The sequence below is a fragment of the Hesperophylax consimilis genome, chromosome 1 (genome assembly GCF_061612785.1).
Source record: "Hesperophylax consimilis isolate HC1 chromosome 1, BYU_Hcon_1.0, whole genome shotgun sequence".
NCBI lineage: Eukaryota > Metazoa > Arthropoda > Insecta > Trichoptera > Limnephilidae > Hesperophylax > Hesperophylax consimilis.
The window spans coordinates 41,312,814-41,335,143 of NC_142836.1; the positions used below are offsets into that span (position 1 = coordinate 41,312,814).

The 22,330-nt window shown below is 33.4% G+C and overlaps 1 protein-coding gene across 1 annotated transcript in view; it reads right to left on the minus strand.

The window, feature by feature from the left end:
- Nucleotides 1-22,330, minus strand: part of LOC149426909 (sialin) — a 52,913-nt gene that overhangs the window by 22,249 nt on the left and 8,334 nt on the right. Inside the window, exon 2 of the mRNA XM_089639064.1 lies at nt 2,120-2,255. Within this exon, the coding sequence (XP_089495190.1) occupies nt 2,120-2,255 (136 nt within the window). The remainder of the gene's footprint in view (nt 1-2,119; nt 2,256-22,330) is intronic.

A 22,330-nucleotide genomic window follows, 5' to 3' on the forward strand; every position in this document is an offset into this window, starting at 1 on the left:
GGGAGCTAGATTGGGATTCGGCACACCGTGCGTCGTCCCCGTCATGTCAGTTTCCCGGCGAATAAGTTATGATTTGATATTTGTGATTAAAAACATGTTTTTGTTAATAATTTCGATTCTAATGACCAATTCACTATTCATTAGTATAATTTAATATATTTACAGTTATTTTTCTTATTATTGTCAGTTTTAATCGATTATTTTGTCATCGGAAAAGCGAAATTATTTCGGACTAATTATTTTTTAATTAACTTTTACAGCGTGAATTTAATAAAACTTCCATGAAAGAGATGTTGTTTAATAAAGTAAGTATCTTAAGCATATATAGGTAAATACAAATTTTAAAAATCAACATTTTTATTGAGACAAAATGAATCTACAATGTGTTATTTTTTTGGTTGTTCTCTGGGAATTATTATTATAATTTTTAATTGTAGGAACGATATAAAAAGTGAAGTTACAGTTGTCTTGAATTTAAAAATAAAATAAAAGGTTTGTTGTTGATTATGTAACTATCTGAAATTTTTCCCCGTTTTGAAAAAAAAAAATTGTGTTAAGCATTTTTATTCAAATTTTTTCACGTATAAAATTAAAATATTGCAACTTTTAAACGTTGAAGTATATTTCAAATACAAAAATCTAAAATTTTATCTCGTTTCCAAATTGGTAGTTGTTTTTACGACATCTTTAAGAAATATATAAACAATTTTAAATATCTTGGAAACATTCCGAAATTACATGCGAAATTATTATTATTTCACGTTTATTCAACAGATAAACAATGCTCTTTGACTGGATAAGCAATGTATACGTCTTATGTATCTTTCCATGAACTGATATTTGTCCGTTTCTATTTTAATTAGTAAGGTTAAACCTTACCGTGTATGTAAAAACATACACGGTCGTTTATCAATAGAATAAAATTTACACCACGATCTTTAGTAAGACCGTTTGTACCTACAAACGGGAAACTTGTGAAACGAAATGACATAAATGACACACCAAATAAAGTAAAATAAAATACAAAAACAAATATAAAAGATCACTTTTTTTTCTTTCTATCTGCGCACGTCTTTTTTGGTTCTTCTTTTAAATATATATTTTTTTATTTTCCTACTTTATGTCCGGGTTAAATCTTCCCCACAGGAAAAACTAAACCCTTCCACACACTTTTCCACAAATGATCATCTAGTCAATCCAATCAATGCAAGTGGATAGGAAAATAATTCACCGACTCCAGATATTTTCACATCAGAGGGTTCGGCTCGGTAGAACTTCTAATTGGACCTATAAATCCTAATGATCCATCAGTATAAATATTTAGAAAATATTTCGTAATTCTACATGTATTTAAAATGACTGATTTTTGCATTTTTTATATATAAATTCTTTGACAGATCTAATACGCCTAAATTTTGAACGAAAGAGCTAGGTATGATGCCAGTAGCCGAAATAACAAATGGTAATATTTTTAAAGTCTGAGAATGCCAAATTCTTTTAATCTCATTTCCTAAATCTGTGTATTTTCTTATTTTTTCAGAAACATATTTTTGAATGTTACAGGAATTTTGAATAGCCACATCAATGAGAATAATATTTAATAATAATATTATTATTAAATTTACAAAAAGCTATTTATTTATAAACAAGTTCTACTATATAATTTTTACTACGCGTAACAGCTGTTTCGCCTTCTGAAGTCATTATCAACACATCGATTGATAACACACACTGACTGTTTTTTGTTAATTTAATAATTATATTATTGAGTACACAAAAGAAATACCAAAAATTTTAATAGTGTTCTACAAATTAAACTTGTTAAGGTTAAAAGCGACGATCGTTATAAACTACTGTTTATAGATGGCGTTAATTATTTAAAAAAAATCAAAATTCGCTTTTTGCAAGGTATTGTTTTTGAATATTGAGACAAATTATTTGTTTGCGCCCGTACATACGATATATGATTAAGAATAAATAGATTTGTTCGTTTAAAAACTCTATTCTTTCGAGAAAGGCATACAAATACAATATTGCATTCATTCCAATATTGTATTTGTATGCCTTTGTTGAAATAAATGTGTTTTTTACGGTTTATATGTATTGCAGTGAGGTGTACCTGCTATTGCCGGCTTTGTTGACGTTGGCTGGCACCATGTCCAAGATGTTGATGCTCATGTTGACCCTCAGCATGTAGGACAACATGCAGGCTGTGAACATCATCACTCCCACTGACAGACGAGCGGGAATTGCACCTGCAATGTAAATAACACAATAATTTATGTCATGTTTATCCTTTCATTACTACCTGCAATCAGTAAATCAAACGTATACAAAACTTTAGGGCTGAGGCCCAACGGACGTGATTTTGTGAGTTAAGAGTTGTGTTTTTAGCGAACTTTTGTATGAAACGGAATGCAACGTAAATTACGCGTCTCACAACTTACAAAATTACGCTCTTTTGGCCTCAGCCCAAAGCCAGCCCTGTGCCAAACTAACAATCTTTAGGGCGATGTGTTAGGGCTGTTATGCGTCAGATATTATTTATCAGCGTTTTGGCGCTTTGGCAATTCGGCCCCCGGAGAAGATTTCTCCAATTGAGCGATTCCTGCAAAGGGCTGGCTTTGCCTCAGCCTAAGTAGAAAATCTGTTTTACCGAGGGAGCTAAATTCTAGAACGGTAGATAGATGTAAACTCCGTTCCAGCCTGTTGTAGGTAGTTACAAATATGGAACCATGTATATATTGGTTCCATGCTAACTCAACACAGTGACTATTCAACACACTTTTAAAAAGTGATATAAAGTCATAAAGAACGATGATTTTTTTTTAACCTAACCTAACCTAACCGAACCTAACCTTCTTAAGCCAGTTAATAAAATTTTTGTTTCATCACTTTCCATGACTTTTCATAACTTTTTAAAGGTGTGATGAACTATCATTTTGATGATTTATCTGGTCACCGGTCGAATTAGCTCAGTGGTTAGAGCACATCTCCGGTAAGGAAAAAGTCCTGGGTTTAATTCTCAGATGCGACTAAATCTTTTTCTGTTTCAAATTTTTCTTCGTCGAGTTGATAAACTTCAATGTAAATTTTACAATTTGAGGTTTCAAGTTATTTTAATATATTAAATTGATTATTACTTTGTTTTAAAACTGATCCCTCAAATAATTGCGCAGCCTGTAAAAATAACATCTAATTTAGTCCCAGCAAGAGATCGTACGTGACGTCATCGTTCTATTATCATCTGTCTCTTTCGTTTTGATACAAGGCGCGTGAGAAGGAAGAGGACGACCGTACAAGCTCTCGCTGGGACTAGTATATCTGTAATATAATTTATCGAAAAATCTGTTGACCATTTCACACCCGCATAATTGTTTCCGCATTTATCAAATATGTGATGCTAATTAAGTAAGAAAATTATTTAAAAAAAAATTTGTATAATTTTTTTTTAATTTTTTCACGTTAATTTGCTTAACATTGGACGTCAAAGGGAATTTTTTAAAAATAGTAAGGTAAAATAAACATAACGCACAAACAGCAGTTTAATGTCAAAAATTCACATTTACAATGCAATGAAAATCTCTGAAGTTTGAAACAAATAGGTAAAATTTTTAATAAAATTTATTCAGAAATTAAGAAATATTCGAGGATAATCTTTAAAACTGTGCCATATCTGTCGAAAGTATGCGCGTCACATCCAATGTTAATTTGAATGAACATTGAAATTCTCTAACGATAGTCTGGCAAATAACTGTGAACAGTGAATTGAACTGATGTTATCATTATAGAAGACATCTTTATGCGTTAAAATATGTGTAATTCGAGTAGAAAATATGGATATCTCACCTAAAATTAAGTAAGCAATGACGGCATAAATTCGATGGAACGCACTATCTGCAGCTGTCAAAATATTTACCATTTTTATGGCGGGAATATGGATTGAAACGGAGCAAAAAAATAGACGCCACAGAAAAGACTACAAGCTGTACGAAAACAAAAAACCGACTTTTCAAAATTTTTACAGTTAGGTTAAAAAGAATTACAAAGTTCGTCTTAATTTATATTAGGCCTGGGGATGAAAAGGTTATCTATAGGAATTAGCTACTATCTTACGGTAATTTAAATATTGTTTCTTTAGAATTTATAAGCGCCCTTGAGGTGAACTTGGTGTTCAAAATTGTATTATTCATATATTGTATTATTATTACCATTTCTGATTTCTTGGTAAAGCTGTGTTGTATTTTTTTAAACACGTTTGAAATTGCATTATTTAGGCACCTGAATATAGCATTCCGTTATAAGAAACACGAAACTTCGGAATCGGAACAAATGTTTCCAAATTAAAAAATGAATTTTATTTTTCATGTGTGTTTTTTTTATTGTCTAAGAAACAGATGTGTTTGTCAACTATCTGCCCAGGTTTTTAGAATATCAGCCGAAAGTATACAATATTATTTGATTAATAAAGATTATGAATAAATATATTATAAATAGGTATTTCAGAAAAAAACTGGTGAAAAATTAAGTTGGAATACTATTTGTTTTCTTATCACCACGCTTTATGGTAAATAATGCAGTCATTTTTAAACACATTAATTTGAATTTCGCTTTCATTTTCTTGAATTGAAATTAACCCACTTCCCGACATCCGATCGAGCTGAAACTCGGCAGATAGACTCGTTGTCGATGACAATGCATTCTATCAACTACATACTATTGGTGGCAATCACGCATACACACGCGAACATATACATCTTTCTCTGAAATTAGATGACATTACATCAGTTAATATACTAAATAACCTCCTACCCAATTGGGATTTGTAACACTTGTTAGCGCGGGTGACTCCAGTCCATGGCGAGGAAGGTTCAATCATCAATCATAACATTTTATTTTTATTTTTAAAAGATATCAGTTGTTAATAGCCAGTTTAAGGGAGGAACATTTTTTAATTTTTTAAATTCATCTCAATAAAAATCCGAATTAAAGCTAACGACTCACAGAGAACTTAAAAGTGTGAATTCAATAAAGTAACCCATACACCGACCAACCATGTAAATATTGTTTTTTATAGTTTTATGTAATATTTAGCGCTAGTCGAAAATCATTTCAATAGATTTTTGACCAGTTACCAGTTACAGATTTCGGATTCTTTTTTAATCTACGATTTTTGCTGAGCAGGAGAGAACATGCATTTATTTAACATTTTTCATGACAAACTTTTTTTTATGTGCTGTTATGGACACAATTCAATAAAATTCACAAAACCATATAATACTGAAATATCCCTCGTGCCCAATTTAGCGAATTTTCGACGGAAAATTTCGGATTAGGCGGTAAATTTTCGGACGGTTTTGCAGTCTCTAGTATTTGTCGTCAGGTCGGATTTCACCAAAATCGAAGGATCGACATACTAAAAAAAACGAGATGTAGGTTGCCTACATATTTTTGAGGATTCATGATGTCCAAGATATTGCGTGGTTGAGTTTTTCTTCGTCTTTTTGAAAAATAAGTTGTTCTCTCTTTTTCAAATTACGCCTTTCGAGTAATTTTCTTGTCCTTATGAGTAATTGTGTATTTAAAAAAATTATTTTTCGGTTTTTGACTTTTTTTAAATGATTTTTAAGACCACATACAAACCCGTGGTTTTAGGTATCAGAACGTCGAAGTCACAAAAATGAGTATTTCTAATTTATTAAAATCCGATTAAAAATGGGATTGCAGGTCACTTCCTGTCAAACTAGCACATTCTTAATATATCTTAACAAGTATTCGTGCTCTTGCATTTGCCCCAGTGGCGGCTCGTCTACAGAAGTCTTTTGGTCAATGACCTCTCAAAATATGCTGCAATAGTATTAATATAAAAAAGGATTTTTTTAAAATACCTGATAATTAATTTATTTTTTTAAATTCGTGCATATTCGTACGGTAATAGCGAGTTCTAGGGTCATCGAACGTCCAAATGAGAAGCTACTGTATGTACCGTGGTTCACTTAATGTTTTGTCCTCAAGCTATCTCCTTTCTTTCTCCTTGTTATACAGACGAATGAGGTAAACACTATCATGTCTGACGTATGCTTAGTATCATGCAAAATTTATTTTCAAGGGATTATCGGCATGACAGCGGTGAGATAGAGATATCTACGACTTAAGATTATTAAGGTATTAGAGGGAGATGTGAAAAAATGTCAGCCGTAAGTTTTTTGTATTATAAATGATAGCTATCTTAAACTTGAAATAATGTTTAAACCATTAAATTGTCCAATTCTGTGGAAGAAATCGCAAACAATTCATTGAATCTTGACTAATCTATTCAATTAAAGTGACAATTCATTTATGTGACAAGAGAGAAAAATAAAGAGTAATCATTTTTATCAGTCCATTTCGGGGTGCAATAAAATGAATGTATATGTACTTTTGCTTTCATTGTATACTTGTTAAGTCCACTGATCAACAAATGGCTGAGTTTGGAGTTAATACAAATTAAAATTAAAACTTTTAATAGGAAAAGATCTTTAAAAGAAAAAAAACATTACTAATAAATAATCTTAAATTAAACAATATTATACATACCGGCTTTAGAATAAGTGGGTACCGGAAAATTAATTATATACATTGGCGTTTTTATAATATGCTTACGCATTAGCAATATGTATTAACATTTGATTTTTTTTTCGATTCATGGACCCCTGAAGCCGCTTCTGATTGCCCTAAATAATATTATATAATGACGAAATATAATATTTTTATATACACTTGTTCTAACATCGCGACAATACATTCATTTTTTACTAAAGGTTTAACAGGATACCTATCAATTTATAATGGCCCGAAGACCCATTTTTAACCGGATTACAAATATTGAAGAGATTCTTAATGCCCCGCATTCCGAATTTTTACCGAGTTATATTACATATTTATTTTAAACATTTTAAGTTTTTAAGCTCCTAAAAAAATACATGTTATTTTTGAAAATAATATCCATACATTTGTAAAGCCGAAACGGTAATTATATGAAATTCCTTCGATAGAAAATTCCCTTGATTTCACCATTTTTGCTTAATTATATATATTTTTTTTAAATATTAGCCTGCTCCCTCTAACATTCGTATTTACATATCTGCCTTTCAAACTTAATAAATTATCAATAATATATATACAGGGTGTATCGGCACTAACCCGACAAACTTTAACCAGCTATTCCTTAGCACATTTGGAGTAAAAAATGTTATGGGCACTTTGCTGTACGGTAGCATTTTTTTTTCAATTAAAAACAAAAAAAATAAAAATTTCCACTCTCCATCACTGTAATTGGCATTGCTTTTCGTGTTCAACAGCTGTTATAAGCAAGTATGTCGAAAAGCGTCTTCGCTCTTTCGCACACACTAAATAGAGACGAACGGTGCCGTGCCATTTCGTTGTGATTGTAAAAGCGCGCCAATATAGGTACCTACACACGTACATTATTCAACGGAATTCGAATAAAATATTGCCAGATGGGTTTTCAAACTTTGACAAAGGATAAAACAATGGTGACATGTGGTGAAAATATGAATAGTAAATTTTTTATTAAAAAAAACGTTACCGGACAGCAAAGTGCACATAAGATTTTTTACTCCAAATATGCTAAGGAATAGCTGGTTAAAGTTTTTCGGGTACGTGCCGATACACCCTGTATCGTAAGTTTTTATATGTAAGTTTTCTCTATGCATTATCGAAATCTATTATCATCAACTATTCCATTTTCAATGACAAAACGATATTTATTACACCAAATTTCAAAATGTTTGCAAAGTTATAAGTTTTTGGTTTTTAAATGCTCGTATGATGCCAATGATTTTTTTTTATCTGCCATCGAATTTTTGAAAAATTGTATATTAAAAATGTATTATTCAAATCTATTTGTTTTCCTTGAGATTGTGTGTATTGAAAAATTAAATCTGATACATTATATAAAATCTACATTAATCGTTTAGATAATAATTCTTTCATTTTATAAGTACATTTTATTTTCAATTTTCCCTATTCATTTTGTTAAATTAAATTCCCTAGCCACCAAGATGGTAGTTTGATTAAACTGGTTAGTAAATTATTAAATTAAAATGTCGTAAATTATCTCAATAATTTTATGCGAGACCAGTACATGTTATTTTGAATTGAATTATGTATAAAAAAGTATCATACCATTCAAATATTTTCTGTAATGGTTTGAAAAAAAAATGCAGGCAGCAGAAGATTTTATTTTTCCACACGGTGACTTAGTAATTTCTCGAGAGATCCTTCTAGAAACAAATAATTCAATTTTCTAGGCCTGCTTGGGTAAATTCGACCATAGGTCCTTCCATTACGCCGGGCCGCGCGTCGAATATTGTTTTACTCGACTTCGTCGCTTATGTCGTTCCTAAGTTTCTCACTTTATTTTAGAGATATTCTAGGACAAATTCAACATAGCTCTGTCCAATACACACTTTTGTGCATGGCTTATTCACTTAGGTCGTTAAGATTCAGACGTTATTTTATGGTATTGCCTCGTCTTAAATATGGGTAGCTCATCCAGTGAAATTCAATAAAGTCAGAATTTATAGAATATTTTAATGCAATTACATTTAAATATTAGAAAGCGGTGAATAGAAATCTATTCACCGCACTAATTGGACAGATACGAATACTTCCAGATAGGTATAACAAGATTTTTAGTTAACTCCACCGTAATTTGTATATTTCTATAAAATTTCAGCGTCACATATTTATTATATAAATTGTATGTTTCTATTGTTGGCTGATTGACTGCTATTGAGATTTTTCACGAGGGTTTCTTTTGTTATAGGTTGAAGGGACCCGCGAAACTATTTCTTTGTTTCATTTATGTTCTCGAAAAACTCGTGTAGATAAATAGTATTTTGCTGGGTTTATAATTATTATCTCTGTACAGTGATATCACCCCTTTTCCGTAACAAATGGATTACTCCCAAAAATCTTCCCATGCACGTATCTCTTTAATATTACGGTACCTACCTCCCTACCTGCGAAAATAAAGTTTGTAAATGGAATTATCATTAAAATAGTAAAGTTTATAATTAAGTCGGTAGGCATTTAAGTACTTACTTACAAATCTTATGATTTCAGAGGAAACTTTGGTTATGTTTTGTTAAATAAAAGAAAATTAGAAACATAATTTTCTGGTTTCATGATAAAAATGACAAATCTACACACATTTGAAAAGCTATTTGAAGTCAATTGATGATAAAATAGAGCCCATCACTTCCCACAACAGTGTGTTGTCGCTGTTCTGAGTTGGATTTTTAACACTTTTTTGGACGTGAGGTCAACCGATATGATTTGAGATTTTCACGGCCAAAAGTATCAAAGTTATTTATTTTTGGGATATTGTTGCTTTATTTCCTTCTTTAGCCAACGTTACGGATAGCATTACAGTATCCATCATCAGAGTCCATCATCACAGTGGTAATGTGGTATCGCATCTACATACATAAGAACTCACTTCACGACAATATTCGATTACACATCTGCCCTGATGATGGGCACTGTAATACTGTCTGAAACGTTTTGCTGAAGAAGGAAGTAGCGCAAATATAAATCACTATAAGTGAGGTCTATTGTTCACAACAATACTAGTTAAAAACTATGCATAGTATAATTTAGGTAGTTACCATAATCTACACTATAATAAGCACATAATACGTGACAGTCATTGATGTAGTTGTAATAAGTCAATAGTAACAGCCTTACAGTTAGCTTATCACCAGTATTACCACGGTCACCAATAATGAGTTGCCCCTGAATCAGGGTCATGCATTACGTTTGAACATTTTATCATACACCCGTATTTGCGAACTGCATTTAAGGAATGCACGAAGATAAAATGCTGATCAGTCCGTGCGGTTTTATTTTAAGTGGTATGCTAAATTTAACGAACGTTTTCCTTTAACTCGTTAAGTTTCCTTTCTCCAGGGCTATGTGGATAAACCTGACAAGAATACATCTATTTTTAGTAATCGATTATTACTACGAAAACTATTTTTTTTTCGAAAATTCGATTTTTCGTATGAAGATTTTCAGGAAATTTCAGTTAGGCCGTACGGTTTCCTGAAAAACTTAATACAAACATCGAACTTTCGAAAAAAATAAAAAATCGTTTACAGCTACAACAACATCAAAAGTGATTTATTTTGTAATATTAGCACTCTAGTGTAGCCAAAAGTAATGAGCCGCCACTGCCGGAGACTGGCTCTTAACTGTTGTGAACTACTTGAAAACCGCGCTAAACACAGAGCCAAATCACGATCGGGTAGAACCGATATTTGTTTCTTGTATTAAGTACTGTAGTGTCATCCAATTTCAGAGAAATGCGTATAAGTCTGCTTATGTTTGCGTGATTGCTACCAAACGTTGACAGAATGCATTGTCATCAACAACGAGTCTAACTGACAAGTTTCAGCTTGATCGCATGTTAAGAAGAGGGTTAATATCCAGTTGCAAGACTTACATTCATTAATTGATACACGAAATTGTATGATTGTATAACCATTTCATGAAAGTGATGTTTTTTATAATAATAATAATAATTGGATGACTTGTATAGCGCCGTTTTTGTGCAAAATCACTTCAAGGGCGCTGTACAAACTTATTATACATTTCTACAGTGATTTATGTTATTACTTAACTATTTATGGAGATAATGTACAGTACAATATTTACCTGGTAGGTCACTTGAGACCAACACTCAATTAACATTATCTAATTGTTTATTAGCGAAATTTAGATACAGGATTTAGGACATAATTGGAAAATTGAATAAAACTGGACTTTCTCTAAGGAATGGTATATTTAATTTAAGGGTACGACAGCTTAAAAAGGTAAGTTTTTAGTTTAGACCTGAATTCTGTTGGACTTGTTACGGATCTTAGTTCCGGAGGGAGTTTATTCAAAGCCTTCGGCCCAGATACTCCGAAAGCGCGATCACCAAACTTAGTATTTGGCTTGCGCTTAGGTTCCATCAGTCTGCCTACAGCTGATGATGTTGCTGATCTGTGATTAATAAAATAAATGCACACGTATGTAAATGGAAATTTAAAAATAAATCTAGGTTTATACGAGTATTGTGCCAAAATGAATTCAAAAAGGCTGATTTGTTCAGTTTTTATTTTACTTTTCTATTAGTAAGGTTTTCACACACATAGTCGTCTATCAATTGAATTAAATTTTCACACCTTTTTTAGTAAGGCTGCAAAAGTTTTGTTTTCTTTGGATTAGTTTATTGCTTATTTGTAAGATAACACTGTTTGCCCTCAAAATTAATTTAATATTCAGACTACATAATATGTAATGCTACAGTTTGCTTCTTTAGATAGCTGAAATATGGAAATGGAAGGTAAATATTGTGACAATACAAAGAAACACACATGTTGACACATGTTGGTCTGTTCTGCATTATACTTTTAAATAAAAGAACAAGTTACGTTTTTAATTGTCCATTTTGCACAGTGTCGTTCGTGCGATATGCGCAAAATTTTATTAGCCATAAATGTTTTGTTTTAAGTATGTACTTTACATGTTTATGTAGGTACTTAAATATCTTATCGGTGAGATCATCTATGTATTGTTTTCTACAGAAAATAAAAATATATGGTTAAAGGAAAAATGTATGATAATTTATTTGCAGTATTTTAATTACATTATTTCAGATATTCCACATGTTTTATATAAGATGTTACCAAAATTTATCCGCTTTTCCAATTAAACAGAAAACTCTGTTAATACTGGTGTTATGCTCTTAATAAGGTATTATTAAGTGTGGGGTTCTAATTATAATTCTTACTTATTAACAAAATTGGGGTATTTTGTGAGGCAGTGTAGTGTGAAGTAGTGTAGGTAGTGTGAAGGTGAAGGAGGTGGGGAAGTATTTGGCAATTCAGATCTGGTAATCAAACACGGTTAATGCCATTTAAGTAACATTTAAATTCTGAATTGTGGTATTTTACCGGGAGATATTGAGAGTATATTTAATGCTTTAATTATATGTCATACCTATTTTAATTATATGTTAAACCTATTTTTTCATGGAGGTTTTTATATCCTTACTTGAGATTCTTTAAATCACTGTGGCTCAGTCTGTCTCTTCAGATAGAGAGAGACACAATAGCGCGTTTTGCTTTTATATCCAACAGATGGTGCTGTTTAAAAAAAACACATTTAACCTGTCATAGGTGACATCTATATACTTGAGGTATATAAAAACATACGCGTATTCGAATGTAACATTGTGTGAACATTTCAAAGCAATCGGTGAAGAAGTTTCGGAGAGTTACGATTTTGAACAAACGAACATTTACATTTTTATTTATATAGATAGATTGCGAATAAGATTAAATGTACATTTATATATTATCCTTTGTAGCAATATATTATGCAAACGTATAACGTGGGAAATGCCCATCTCATACAGGACCCCACCGAGAGCCAGCCTGGGTTCTCATTGCCTCGCAAAACCTGGTCTCCCATAGCCGCTGTGCCCACATGATGCACAGATGGGGCCTTAAAGAGGCGGCGATGTGTGAATGTGGTGCGGTGCAGACCACCGAACATGTCGTCAACGAATGCCCGCTACATTCATTCCCCGGCGGGATTGATGGGGTTCACATGGCGACGCCTGATGCCCTAAACTGGCTCGCAGATCTAGATGTCCCCCTCTGACCTCCCCACCATACGAAAAAAGAAGATGCTTTGTAGAACGCCTTCAAGGTGGATTGCACAAAAAATTACGCAATGAAACGCATATTATTTAGATATTTCATTGTTTTATTTCACACAGACAGCCCTGCATTATTCCAATTGATTTCATTACATGTTCCTGAGTCACGCGAACTTAAAATATCGTTCACTGCAACAATAATGACAATAACAATTTGTTAATATACTCTCCGATTCAATAAATTAAAAAGCAGATATTTTTAATGATTCCATATTTCATCAAAAAGACAATTCAACACACCTACAAAAAGTTATGAAAAGTGATGAAACAAAAACTAGTTTACATAGTTACCTATAAATGTCACCTGTGACAGATAAAAACATGCTATTTTAAAAAACAGCGCCATCTGTTGGACTAACATGTTTTTTTTTTTAAACATCGCCATCTTTTGGATGTAAAAGTAACACGCGCTATTGTTTTTCTATCTGCACGGGCAGACTGAGCCTCAGCAACGTGTGGCGGGGCGCAGCTAGTAAACAAAATAAATAAAAATAACAAGTGGAACAGGGTTGACAATAAAAATTGTGTTCATTTCACCGAGCCAATGTAATCATATTTATATTCAAAGAATAATTTTTTTTTTTAGATAATAATTACTCAACTGCTCAACGGATAAAAAATGTCATAAAATAGCTATAAAACCTAGAAAATATTTTATCATTGTGTGAACAAGGCTCAGGGCTCTCCTAGAGTCATATGCAAAGGTTTTTTTTAATATTATATTTATAACTCTTATGTATTTAGTTTTTTTAACAAGTTGTCATGGTGTTTTTTTGGTTAAATCGTAGCAAGTTTCAAGAGTGACTCATTATTAAGTAAGTAATATAAATAAAAGATTTTATGGTAAAATGTTAAATAATACAAGTTTATTTTATTAAGTTATTAGACGGTGTCCGGAAACTCGTAGAACCTACAAGCGTGAAACTATATTAATGTACATTACATTTTTGTACAATTTGTAGTCTATTTTGTGATACATTTTAAAGGAAGCTACAAGCCGAAAATGTGTATATTCTTGGTATACCTTATATTGCAGGTAATAGGCAATAAAATCGCTTGATAAACGGAGTCTAGAAGCGTTCGATTTCAAGCAAAAAACTGTTTTTTATTTATTTTCAAAATAATTTTATAAGAAAGCAAAAAAGTTAAACGAGTGCAACTGTCACAGATAATCTTAGCTATAACAATGCATTTTTTATGTTGTTTCCTATATGCCTTCGTACATTTCTATTGAACAAAATTTTTTTTTCGTGGTTTACATTTATATTTTTTATTTAGTAATTTATTATTTTTTTTGTATTCTTCTCAAGAGAAGCGATAGGAAAACCTTCAATTTATCTAAAGCATTTTTTTTGGTATTCATAATGTTTTTCAATTCAATTCAATTCAATTTGTTTATTCCTTTAAAAACATTACAAAATTACATTTTATTTCGTTTTTAAGTATATTTGTAAAATGGTATTACATAATAGTTAGCGGTGTATAAACTATACCAGCATCAATAGAGCTTGCCTTTTAAAGGCAGCTTCACCGATGCTAAATATGTCGATATCCGAATTAATTCTGTTCAACAGCAAGACTGCTCTCCCCACCGGCATGACCATTGGCAAGTTGGTCCTGCAGGCCGGGAGATAAAACAGTCTATGCTGTCGGTGACGGAGATAACCATCAGGAACATAGAGACTAATACTCTCCATGATAGTCGGATTTTCAAACCATCCACGAATCAGTTTGAAGAAGTGTGATACAATATGCACATCTCTTCTGACCCGTAGATGGTTCATACCGAGCATGCCCAAGAGAAAGTCAGTAGGATAGAGCCTCGGGTAGTAGCCATACTCCCTCAGGTAGAGGAATCTCAGAAATTTCTTCTGCACTCTCTCCAACATAAGGGAATACTTCACCTGATGTGGGCTCCAAACCACCGACCCACTCTCAAGCCTACTCCTAACCAACGCAATGTATAGCACTTGGAGAACCCGGGTGTCTCTAAAATTCCTCGCAGTGCGTAGGACGAAGCCCAGCATTTTCAGTGAAGCACTACACGTCATTTCGATATGAGTATGAAATGTCAGCCTACTATCAAACATGATGCCAAGATCTTTCATAGTGGAGACACGTTTTTAACTTCGGGCATTCATGGTATACCGGTAAAACCAAGTATGACGTGCCCGTGTGAAAGAAAGAATGAAACATTTAGAAACATTGAATTCGATCCGATTCCGTTTACTCCAGTCAACAATTCTATTAATGTCCGATTGGAGTCGAATGCAGTCTTCTAAAGTTTTAATTTCCAAGAATAGTTTTAGGTCATCAGCAAAAAGAAGTGACCTGGAATGCAGAATATTTTCTGTAATATCGTTAATAAAAATCAGAAAGAGGAGTGGTCCTAAATTAGAGCCCTGTGGAACGCCTGACAGCACAAGGAATAATTTTGACAAGAATATTCCATGAGATACAAATTGCTTTCTTCCAGTAAAATAGCTTGCAAAGAATATGAGAAACCGTAAAGAAAAACCTATAGTTGACAATTTATTTAATAATATGTCATGGTTTACGGTATCAAATGCCTTCGAGAAATCATTATATGAGCAATCTACTTGGTAGCCCTTATCTAAAGATTTGGAAATATAATCTGTGAGTACCAGTAGGTTAGTATCTGTTGATCGACCTTTTCTAAACCCATGCTGTTCCGATATTAAGAAAGGCTCTACTTGAAACAGCACATGTTTATGAATTATCGATTCGAATAACTTAGCCGGGGCGGAAAGTATTGCCACTGGCCTGAAATTTTCGACAGATGTCTTTGATCCACTTTTGAAAATGGGACAAATTTTTGAGACTTTCCAGGAATCAGGAAATATACCAGTATCTAAAGATAGGTTGAATATAAAACTTAGTGGCATTTTTAAAAATTCAACACATCCTTTTAAAAAAAATACTGGAAGAAAGTCTGGCCCAAGTGAATGTGTATGTTTCATGTTATTAATTGAAGATTTAACATCTGATTCGTCTATATGACTTATATCAATGTTTTGGGCTCCCTTCACATTCAACTTGGAAGCAGAAATGGGATTTAGTAATGGAGGCTCATGTTCACCAATTCGTTATAAAGATTAATCAAAATAGTGATTTGGAACTAAGCTTCGCCTTAAAAAAATTAATCATTCTTAACCCCTCCAGCGTTTTAGGGTCATATATGACCGGGCGTCCATATTTTATAAAAGTATTTTTTATATTTTTTTCTATCACGCGGAAATAGAAATAATAAATCTTTTCAGTTTGTCTCAAATATTTATACTGGAATCCATTAATAAGTTCCTAAAAATACACAAAATGAATAATTCATATTTAGCGCTGCTATCGTAACAATCAGTTTAACTTTAAAAAATATTTTCTTATTTTGAACGAGATAAAAGTGAAGGTACAGTTTTTTTATAATTTTCCCAAACAAAACGAACGTGTTTTCGAAATATCGAGTTCTCTCATTTTTTTATAATTGGAGTAAAAAATTAAGTAAAAAATATGGTTAGCGTTTTTCACAACATTTTCACGTTTTATAATAAAATTGTATTATTTAGAAAACGTAACGATTGTTTTAAATGCATATACCGGAAAGATAATTTTACCTAGTTTCTAAAACAGTATTTGTTTAAACGGAAAATTAAAAATAAGATGTATATGGCGCATTTGAAATACACAGAAATTGAAATGCAAATCTCATCACATTTTTTATAGCAAACACGTTTTCTTTACAGCCGGTTTTTATTTCGACTCCTCCGCCTCCCTTTTTTCTTTTAATTTTACAACAATTTTTCAAATCATTACTGTATTTAATAATTCTTCTTCTTTCGTATGGTGGGGAGGTCAGAGGGGGACATCTAGGTCTGCGAGCCAGTCTAGGGCATCAGGCGTCGCCATTTTAACCCCATCAATCCCGCCGGGGAATGAATGAAGCGGGCATTTGTTGTCCACATTCACACATCGCCGACTCTTTAAGGCACAGCGGCTATGGTAGCATCTTAACCTATTGATAGCGGACCAGGTTTTGCGAGGCAATGCGAACCCAGGCTGTCTCTCGGTGGGGTCCTGTATGAGATGGGCATTTTCCACGTTGGCCGTTTGCCACTCAAGTTTCCTCCTATCTTCTGGGGTGAGAGGTAATCGGAGGAGCCTCTCTCCTTCCGCCCAGAAGGGCTTTCGGGACTTCAAGCGGCTTGCCAAAATTGCAATTTAATAATTGCTTTATAGATTAACGCTTTGTCAGTTTTTATGCAGTGCAAAAAAAACGAAAAGATCAGATCTATTTTTTTGCTTACTTTTTAATGTAAATTTATTCTTTATTTTTCCGCTTATGCTACGAGTTTCCGGACACGGTATATATTTTATATGGGCACGAAGGAACGAATATCTTATCGTATTTTCTTAGTGTGAGATTTTCTTCATAAGTTTTTCCGTTTTAGGACTCGTGAATGAGAATTTGATAAGCAATGCCGCGTCCAATGTGGCTATCTTCACGGGACATTAAAAACTTAAAAATAAAATATCCATTGTAATAATGCTTATGATTAATAAAAAAAGCGTTTAAAACTAACATGAAGAAGAAACAATCTTTTTTTTCATGATAATTCTGGTTAATTTTTTTTTCGATTTTATGAACAGCAATATAAAATCACTTGTCACTGTGTTTGTAGTTAATTTCGTACGTTAAGGCGAAGCTTAATGCTAAATCACTATTTTGATTAATCTTTATAACGAATTGGTGTACATTATGAATTACCTAAAAATATAATTTAGATAAGTTGAAGGTTTTCCTATCGTTTCGCTTAAGTAGGATACAAATGAAAAAATAATTACTCAATAAAAAATATAAATGTAAGCTACTGAAAAAAAAATTTTTTCAATAGAAATGTATGAAAGCGTAAAGGAAACAAGTTCAAAAAAATACAGCATTATAGCTAAGATTATCTGTGACAGTTTCACATGATTAACTTTTTAGCTTTCTTATAAAATTACTTACAAAATAGTTTCTAGACTCTGTCAAGCGATTTTAATGTCTATTACCTACAGTATAAAGTATACCACGAATATACATATTTTTGGCTTGTAGCTTTCTCTTAATAATATCCAATGGTTGGTTAGACACTTGATAGGTGGCGCTATTGTTAAGAACTATTTATAAGTTTATCAACGATTTTTTTTTCTGATTTATTATCTAAAATACATACAACCACAAACTCGAAGGACACAAGCGGAACAGTTGATGTTGGCTGTTTATTAGAAGGACCGTTTATTCTACTAATTTTTGCATTAAGTCGGCCAGTATGTGGAACGAGCTACGGGCATCTGTTTTTCCTCCTTTATAAAATATTGGCCTCTTCAAGACCCGCATTAATAAATCCCTTCCTACAGCCCCTACCTCAACTCGCCTCAAAACCCAACCGGGTGGAGACATTGTTCCCTACCTTTATACTACACAGGGGCGCTCTTGTAAGGTGTCACATAAAAAGAAATATATATATATATATATATATATTTTTAATCGGTAATTATATTTTTAAAGAAGTTTTATTGGTATGACGTAAAAAACTTAATATTTAATGACCCCTCCTACTTACGCGGAGAAAACTTACTGCTGCTAAAAAATATTGATAATTTAATAAAAATCTGGTCAAATTATTCTCTTCCTGTTAAAAACGGGGCCTTTGACGAATGAATTGACAGATTTCCTAACACATTATCAGTAAAACGCGAATGTGTTATGAGGACGGCGAAACACGTGTTTATAAAAATACTATAACATTGTAGCATTTCGTCATATTATTTATCAGGGAAAGGACACCTGCATGAACACGTGTTACGATATATTAGGACTCATATTTTATCAGGAAATTGATTGCTTTCACATTTTTACCAGAGTTTCAATAAATAATCCAGCCTCATTTTTCTCCATGTAAAATATCGTAACTTCAAAATCCCGTTTGTTGATGAGAGCAGCTTAAAGTTTATTTTGATCGCTACAACTCCAGATATTAGCCGATTAAAGACAAATCTTCCAAAAATATTTCATTTTTGTATATTATTTTATTGTAAATTGATACTTTGCCAATAATCCTAACAGTTTTTGTTATAATGCACATACGACTAACATTTTAAATTAGTATGTTGCCATATTTTGTTACAATATGTTCACTGAATTTATCCTGCGTCACTCGATATAGATTTTGTCATAAAACATGTTCAGTATGCATGTGTTTAGTTTAGACAGTATTGATTGGTAATTTCTTACAAGTTATTCACAATGTTCATTGTGAGAAACAATGAAAATTAAATTAAAAAGGTATTAATTATAATTTATCTGTAAGATATGAAACTGACTTATCAACGAAGGAAAGATAATTGTTAGATCAGTAGCACATAACACTCAGCACACTTGCCATATTTTAGTACCTAATTTAGTTATATTTCAGTTTCTTCATAATACATAATAATAATATCAATGACCTTTTGACATGTGCACCGATTCATTGTTACGCGGATGACAGTACAGTTCATGATAGCTTTTTGTTTGACAAGCCCCCAAAGGGCACACAAACTCCAACGGCTCGGAGGGCTTTGAAGCAGAGAATGGACGGTTATCTCGAGAGTATTTCCTCCTGGGGTAAAAATAATCTCGTCGAATTTAATGTTTCAAAGACCCAATCCTGTCTGATTACGTCTAAAAGGGATCCAAATGATAATCTAGTCTCCTTCAACGGAAGCAATCTTCCGAATAGGCCTTCCATTGATATGCTTGGTGTAACTATAAGTGACCAGCTCAGGTATGGGGGCTCCATCGAAGCCAGAGTAAAGCTGGCCTCTCAGAAGCTGGGCGTACTGTACAGGGCCCGCAGATACTTTAATAGTACACAACTGCTGACCCTGTACAAATCGCAAGTGCGCCCTACTGTCGAATTTGGCAGCCATCTCTGGTCCGGAGCCCCTAAATACCTGAAAAAAACCCTTGACTCTGTGCAGAAACGGGCGGTCCGTTTGATAGATTCCCCAATCTTAACAAACGGACTGCAATCTTTAGAGCACAGGCGTCAGGTAGGTATGCTGTCCTTGTTCTATCGGTATTACAATGGAAGATGCTCTGAGGAACTAGCGTCATTGATCCCTTCGGCACCGGTGCGTAGTCGGGATACACGCCAAACGCGTGCCCAACATTTGTACACGGTTGACACTTGTCACATGAGAACGGGTCGCTTCTACGATTCGTTCTTAAGTTCAACAGCTCGGCTGTGGAACGAACTGCCGGCCTCTGTGTTTCCTCCCTCCTACAACATGGGACTCTTCAAGACCCATGTTCACTCCTTCCTCTCCACAAAAAGACCCTCCACACAGCATCCCCAAAGATGACATAGGCCTTGAGGGAAATTATTTTCTTCAGGGCCTCCTGTGTGGAGTTAATATAAAAAAAAAATATATATATATATTAGTAGGTATGCGTTTCATAACGTTATTTTAATGTGTAATCCACCTTGAAGGCGATTTGCAAAGCATAATATTTAAATATACATTTAATCTTAATCGTAATCTTTCTATATAAATAAAAATGTTACTTTTCGTTTGAAATCTAAAAATCTTAAATCTCCGAAAGATCTTCACTGATTGCTTTGCAATTTTGACACAAATACACTTGTGTTATTATGTATCTGTATTATATAGGTGACAGGTAAAACATGTTTTTTTTAACAGCGCCATCTGTTGGACATAAAAGCAACCCGCTCTGTTGTTTCTCTATCAGCACAGCCAGACTGAGCAACAGCAGTGGCGGGGTGCAGCTAGTATAATATATAAAAATTCAGCCTGCGTATGTTTGCGCTCGAGAAACTCGAAAAGTAGTCGACAGATATCGCTGAAAATTTCAAAGTTTGTTCTTATTAGTGCCAGGAGTGCTTAGAGAGTAGCTTGAATGGTAGAGGAAGTCGAGGACGTCCGATGAATACTCTGTAAAATCTCTGCAACGGAATGAGATACGGAGTCGAATTAGATGATGTAATGTAGTTTTTTAAATGTACTGTTGTGGTATAAAGTAGTTGATGGTAGAAAAAGTCGGAGACGCCCGAGAAAGACATGAGCAACAGCGAAGCTAGTATAAAATAAATTAATTTAAATTGACCTATTAAAAAAAAATCATCTTTGTAATTTATTTACATCGCAAGCCGAGAGGGGGTTCAGATAAATGTGAGGAGCAGCGGCGTAGCTACCTAGGGACTACGCGGGGCAGTGCCCCGGTGCCCTCAAGCTCAGGGGGCCCTCGAATCCTTACCAGAAATCTCGTTCGAACTGAACTTTTGGAAATTTCTCCCATTTTCACTATAAATATGACAGGTTGCAACTTGCAACCCCACTTTAATCATGACAACTCAGTTTGGAGAAATTCAAAAGTTATGCCTAGGGAATTCCCCTAAATTCTTTCTGTAGGTTGGCAGTGTTGTCAATTTGACGGATAGTGATATGTGCGTCATTCCCCAACGACACTTGTAGCGTATTAAAATATGGATAAAAAGAAGAAACTCAGTGGTGCATTTAAACGCAAACAACGCCAAGAAAGAGAAGACAGTAAACAAAAATTTCCCAAAATTGACAAGTTTTTTAGTCAGCCTTCTGCAAGTACATCTGGCCAAAATATTTCTATTGATAGTGACTCAAATAATGTGGTAACTGCAGTGTTGGTTGAGAAGCCCACTGAAGAAGATTCGACAATTATTGCAGTTGGAGATACCTCCGCCGCCGATCATGTGAACGTGGATGATGTTTGCATGACACACATAAGAGCGGAGGGTTTGGAGGAACCATAGACCTCTACATTTTTCGAAAATGTGTACGACAAATCTTCTTATGACTTGGAAACTTCACGAACAAAATATTAAGTGATAACGAAAAACGTCAAATTCTTGATATGGGGCCTTTACAGCCTTCAGGACCTTTTCCAACAGACATCAACCAGAACAATAGGTGTTTTTCAAAATCTTACTACTTTTCGTGTTCTAAATATGGGCCAGTTAATCGTTTTTGGTTGTGTTATTTCAAAATACTAGACGCTGCCTATTGTCAACCCTGCTGGTTATTTGCTTCACAAAGGAATAATGTTTGGTGTACGGGAATTCGAGATTGGAAGCATTTATCAGAAAGAATTAAACAACACAGTTGTTCAAGTGGCCATTCGGAAGCATGTGCTGTGTATGAATTTTGGGAAAAAAACGAAACTAATACTATCGACAAGGAACTTGAAAATGAAATTCGCAAAGAAGCATCATTTTGGAAAATGGTTCTTCAAAGGTTATGCGATATCATACTTACCCTAGCAAAGAGTTCTTTGGCTTTGAGAGGACATCAAGAAGACTTAAGTCAAGGAAGGATACCACTGAAATTTTCTGTCCTTTGTAGAGCTTATCGCCCGATATGATCACATTTTGCTGCAAGTTTTGGATATGCCAAAAGGTAATAATAATTATCTCTAAGTTTTTTATCGTTTTATTTTGTTTATAATTATTAACTGTTTAACTT